This window comes from Homarus americanus, unplaced genomic scaffold (genome assembly GCF_018991925.1).
Source record: "Homarus americanus isolate GMGI-L3 unplaced genomic scaffold, GMGI_Hamer_2.0 scaffold16430, whole genome shotgun sequence".
In the NCBI taxonomy this organism is placed as follows: domain Eukaryota; kingdom Metazoa; phylum Arthropoda; class Malacostraca; order Decapoda; family Nephropidae; genus Homarus; species Homarus americanus.
The window spans coordinates 2138833-2144248 of NW_024729259.1; the positions used below are offsets into that span (position 1 = coordinate 2138833).

Genomic DNA, 5416 nt, shown 5'->3' on the forward strand with positions numbered 1-5416 from the left:
AGTGTCCGATAATCAATATGTTCTGTTATTGTCCAGAGTTGCAGCCTTGTTGTGGCGCAGCGGAGGATTTGGTTATTAATGACACTGGTGGACACAAGAGATAACTACCTTGGTCAGTGATTATGTGTTCTTACCTCTACTCACCTGACGCACACACACACACACACACACACACACACACACCTACACCTATTCTCTGTTTACCTGGTCACTGCTACAGGTCCTTGTTATCTGTTATCATGATCATCGTTGTGGGTTTTTAGTGAAGGTATGTGTTGAAGACGACCCCCGGCGACGATGATATGTCGGTGAGAGGGTGTAGTAATGTGTGTGGTCGTGGCAGTGAGAGGGTGTAGTAGTGTGTGTGGTCGTGGCAGTGAGAGGGTGTAGTAGTGTGTGGTCGTGGCAGTGAGAGGGTGTAATAGTGTGTGTGGTCGTGGCAGTGAGAGGGTGTAGTGTGTGTGTGGTCGTGGCAGTGAGATGTAGTAATGTGTGTGGTCATAGCAGTGAGAGGGTGTGTAGTGTGTGGTCGTGGCAGTGAGAGGTGTGTGTGTGTGTGTGGTCGTGGCGGTGAGGAGGTGTAGTGGTGTGTGGGTCGTGGCAGTGAGGGTGTAGTGTGTGTGGTCGTGGCAGTGAGAGGTGTAGTGTGTGTGGTCGTGGCAGTGAGAGGGTGTAGTAGTGTGTGGTCGTGGCAGTGAGAGGGTGTATGGTGTGTGTGTGTGTGGTCGTGGCAGTGAGAGGGTGTAGTAGTGTGTGTGGTCGTGGCAGTGAGAGGGTGTAGTATGTGTGTGTGTGGCAGTCGTGGCAGTGAGAGGTGTAGTAGTGAGTGTGTGTGTGTGTGTCGTGGCAGTGAGAGGTGTAGTGTGTGTGTATCGTGGCAGGTGAGTGTAGTAGTGTGTGGTCGTGGTGAGGAGGGTGTAGTAATGTGTGTGGTCGTGGCAGTGAGGGTGTAGTGTGCGTGTGGTGAGAGGGTGTAAATGTGTGGTCGTGGCAGTCGTGGCTGTGGTGAGGAGGTGTAGTAGTGTGTGTGGTCGTGGCAGTGTGTAGTGTCGTAGTGAGAGGGGTGTAGTAGTGTGTGGTCGTGGCAGTGTAGTAGTGTGTGTGTCGTGGCAGTGAGAGGGTGTGTGTGGTGTGGTCGTGGCAGTGAGAGGTGTAGTAATGTGTGGTCGTGAGTGAATGTGTAATGTGTGGTCAGTAGAGAGTTAAAGGTAATGGCAGGATGGAGGAAGGGTGGTGGTGGTAGTGTCCGGGATGGAGTATGAAACTGTCTCAGTACCAACCAGAACATGAGACCGATACGAGAAAGGTGGTGGTAGGGGAGGCAAAGACGAACGGGATGTAAAACTGTTGTGTTACGAACGGGATGTAAAACTGTTGTGTTATGTCTTCTTGTGATCACCATGACTCCACAACACTACCCCGACTGGTACCGGGTGAACTGGTTGGGTCTTCCGCAGTGGACAGGGTGATCAGATTGGAGAGACTGGTAGGGGCTTGGTCCTCCTACAGTCTAAACCGGCGGAGTCGATCCAATGACCTCTACCACCAATGTCCTTCTACGAGCTACCTTCAGGGCCAACCAGTCGGTCCTGCTCCCACGCCTGATGTAGCTCCTACGCCACGCCCATGGTCTAGGGACACACGCCTCGCTGCCCAGGACCTATGATCTAAGACCTCGCTGTGTCGGCTCAAAGTTGACGTGGTGGCTGGTCTAGTGAAAATAGGTGTACCTGTCTGAGTGTTTAATAAAGACAGGCATACGTGGAAGAACTACCTGAAGGTGAAGGAACTACCTGAAGGTGAAGGAACTACCTGGAGGAGGTTATAGGAGCTGAGGTGAGGAAGTCCTACCATTATAGTGAGGTTCAGACGACAGGATGACAGAGAAGGTTGAAAGGTCCCGTGGCAGCGCTCCCTCGCTCCTAAAGGACTCTGACGGAGGATTTGAGGATGGCCGGAGGAAGTCATTGGATGCTACAAGGCCAATGATACCTGCTCCTGAAGTATTTGCTGGAAATTGTTGGTTTCTGAAGGTCCCTGAAAGAGGTCTCGAAACCTGTTGGTTTCCAAAAGTCCCTAAAGAAATGGAAGGTCCGAACACTTGTTGGGTCCTGAAACTCCCTGAAGGAAATGGATCTCTGAACAGTCGTTGGTCTCCGAAGGCTCCTGAAGTGAGAGATCTGGACACCTGTTGGTCTGTGAAGGCCTCTGAAGTGAGAGTACTGGACATTTGTTGGTCTGTAAAGGCCACCGAAGAAATTGAAGCGCCGAACACCTGTTGGGTCCTGAAACTCCCTGAAGGAAATGGATCTTTGAACACCTGCTGACCCCTGAAGGCCCCTGAAGCTTGGTTTCTGGATACCTGTTGATCTCTGAAGGCCACTGGTATAGGATCTCTGGAGGACACTGAAGGATGACCTGCTGGTACCTGACGCTTCTCTCTCGTCGACCTTGTGACCTGTAACACAAGAGTAAGAACATACAGTGAAACACCTTGTCAGTAGTGTAGTGGTGTAAACGATTTAATAACAGTGTAATGGTGTTAATGACTCAATACCCAAAATAATAATGCCTCTCCTCTCTTCCTCTATTCCTCCCTTCCTCCCCCCTTCCTTCCTTCCTTCCTTCCTTCCTTCCTTCCTTCCTTCCTTCCTTCCTTCCTTCCGTCCTTCCGTCCTTCCGTCCTTCCGTCCTTCATTTCCTCCCCTTCCTTCCTCCCTTTCTTCCCGTCTTCCCTCTTTGTCCTCTCTTCCTCTATTCCTCCCTTCCTCCTCCCTTCCTTCTTTCCTTCCTTCCTTCCTTCCTTCCTTCCTTCCTTCCTTCCTTCCGTCCTTCCGTCCCTCCTCCCTTCCTTCCTTCATTTCCTCCCCTTCCTTCCTCCCTTTCTTCCCGTCTTCCCTCTTGTCCTCTTCCTTCCTCCCTTCCTCTTCCTTCCTTCCTTCCTTCCTTCCTTCCTTCATTTCCTCCCCTTCCTTCCTCCCTTTCTTCCCGTCTTCCCTCTTTTCTTCCCCTCCTCCCTCCCTCTCCTCCCTCCTTCCCCTCCTCCCGTCCAGGACTCACCCTAACTCGTGGAGGATGACTGAGCGTGAGGACGACGAAGATGAACACAGACAAGTCCATGTCCTTCCTGAAGTCGAGAACCTCCCTCCCCAAGGGCTTCAGCAAGCTTCAGGGGACTTCAGGATGACTCAACGGGATTCAGGAGGAGTCAGGTCACTTCAGCAGGCTTCAGAGGCTATAGTGGGCTTCAGATAGCTTCAGTATGTTTCAGCAATATTCATGGGATTTAAAAAAAGGCTTTAGCAGACTTCAGGTATTTCGGGGTGCTTCAAAAGGCTTCGGGAGGCCTCTGAATGCTTCAGCACGTTTCAGGGGTTATAGGGGGCTTCAGGAAATGTCAGCGGTGGTGGAGGGTTGCCCGGAGAGGCTTCCTTGTCCTGAGGCTTCATCTGCGGTAAGATTTTTTACTTCAGGCTTTTCAGGATTCTTACAGTTTGTTTCAGAAACCTTACACCTGTTTCAAATGTTTCAGGAATTTCACAGCTATTTCAGGCGTCTCGATAATGGCACATGTGCTTCAGGGCTCTTACAGTTGTTTCAGGATTCTTGCAGTTGCTTCAAGAATCTTATAGCTATTTCAGGCGTTTCATGAATCATCTTTTCTTGCACGACTGTAACCTGATATTATCTTAATTTATCTTCTCTTACTGACTTATGATCTGAAACGCCACAAGAAAAGGGAGTAATGACCTGAAACCTGATTCTTAACATTCTTACCACGTCATTTCAACTCTTCACGAAAGTATAATAACTCAACTATTTCACTTAAGCAATAAAAATAATAAAGTCTTGAAGAAGGAAATGGAAGTTAATATTATACTGAAACTTTACTTTAAACAAATATTCCGGTGGGTTACTGTATTCTCTCAGAAAAAAGAATTATCATGCGAACTTTTAAAAATTGGTATTTATCGCCATTTTTTAGGGAACATCAAATGCATAATATCCTGTTTCCGGAGGCGTGTGTGCGACCCTGACTTAGACTTGGCAAGAGACCAACACTCGTGATTCTCTGGCAGTTCGAATCATCATATGCTAATCCTTTTTTCTCCTCCTTGATCAGATAATGAGAGGGTGCATCTTAGTAACGGTACGATTCTCACTTGCAAAAATATGAGCACGAGATGTGGGTGTATGAAGGTCGACGCCGCATCCATGAAATAGAACGCGTGGACGACCCTGGCATTTATCAGGACGGGCGTCAACCTGCTACGTCGGCAGTGGAGTGTGTTTTGAGGTGAATTATTGATGATTTTTACACCAGAGCGTGAATCCTTACGAGGAAATACACAAACTCTGGGTTGACATTTATTTATAATTCACTACTGATAACCTTAAGTGACGATAAGCCCAGAAAATAATAAAAACAAGATTCAGGAAATTTATTAGTTTAGTTTGGCTGTAAAATCAAATGGGGGAAGATCCTTCGCTGCCTGGCGCACGAATTTTTATTGGTATAATTATTCTGGCCGTCGTTTGTATATAATGTGATATATTGAATATTTTACGTCAGCGTTACTGAAGAGTGAAAAGGCGGTAGAAGTCACTGTGTACTCAATAACCGCTATATAAAAATGATAAAAGTAACGAACACTGACGGAACAGGTTTAGGAAATAGAGTTAATAGTCTGAAGAGTAACACACAAAGGTTTGAGATATATTGAACCCGGAATACAAAATGACCGAGAAAGGCCACAAAAATAGCGGAATCAGATTTGAAAAATAACCAAACCCGGGTATAAATAGAACGGACCAAGGTTTTACAAAAATTAACGGACGAAGGCTATAAAAATAACGGATCCTGAATTTGAAAATAACGGAACCAGGATTCGAAAATAACGGACGCGAGAATTTAAAAATAACGGACCGTCAGGGACTTCCTTAAGGCCACCCAACTCACCGTAACTTCAGACACACGTAAGTTAATCTGCCTCACCCACACCTTACGGTAGAGTTTCGGTGCCATTTTGAACTTAAGGTTATTTTTTCCCTTAAGTGAATCAGTTAATATATTCTCAACATCTTAAATTACAAGAAAATACGAATTTCTGAAGACACGAAAATAGGAAAAAAAAAGCTAAAATTTGTTCACTAAAAATTCAACAAAAAGCGGACGAATATAATAGCAGTGAAATAGTGCCAAGACTCTACCAAACTAAATAAAAATGTATCTCTAGTTTATGGTACGAAAAACAATAATGACGGGACCTTCCTACGTGTGAAATTATCCTTTAAATTACAGTTTAATAGATAGAAAGATAGACATTTAAAACGACGTTTGGCAAGGACTCGTTTTGGGTGAATTTTTCTTCTTTAGATTAAATAATAATTTGGCAACTCAATTAGATGAACTTGT

The 5416-nt window shown here is 46.2% G+C and overlaps 1 protein-coding gene across 1 annotated transcript in view; it reads right to left on the reverse strand.

Annotated features, from left to right (window-relative positions):
• Window positions 1-3713, reverse strand: part of LOC121866581 — an 11779-nt gene extending 8066 nt beyond the window's left edge. Inside the window, exons 1-2 of the mRNA XM_042366352.1 lie at window positions 3061-3713; window positions 1852-2458 (exon numbers count right to left, since the gene is read on the reverse strand). Of these exons, the coding sequence (XP_042222286.1) occupies window positions 1852-2458; window positions 3061-3120 (667 nt within the window). The 5' untranslated portion in view covers window positions 3121-3713. The remainder of the gene's footprint in view (window positions 1-1851; window positions 2459-3060) is intronic.
• Between the last annotated feature and the right edge of the window lie 1703 nt (window positions 3714-5416).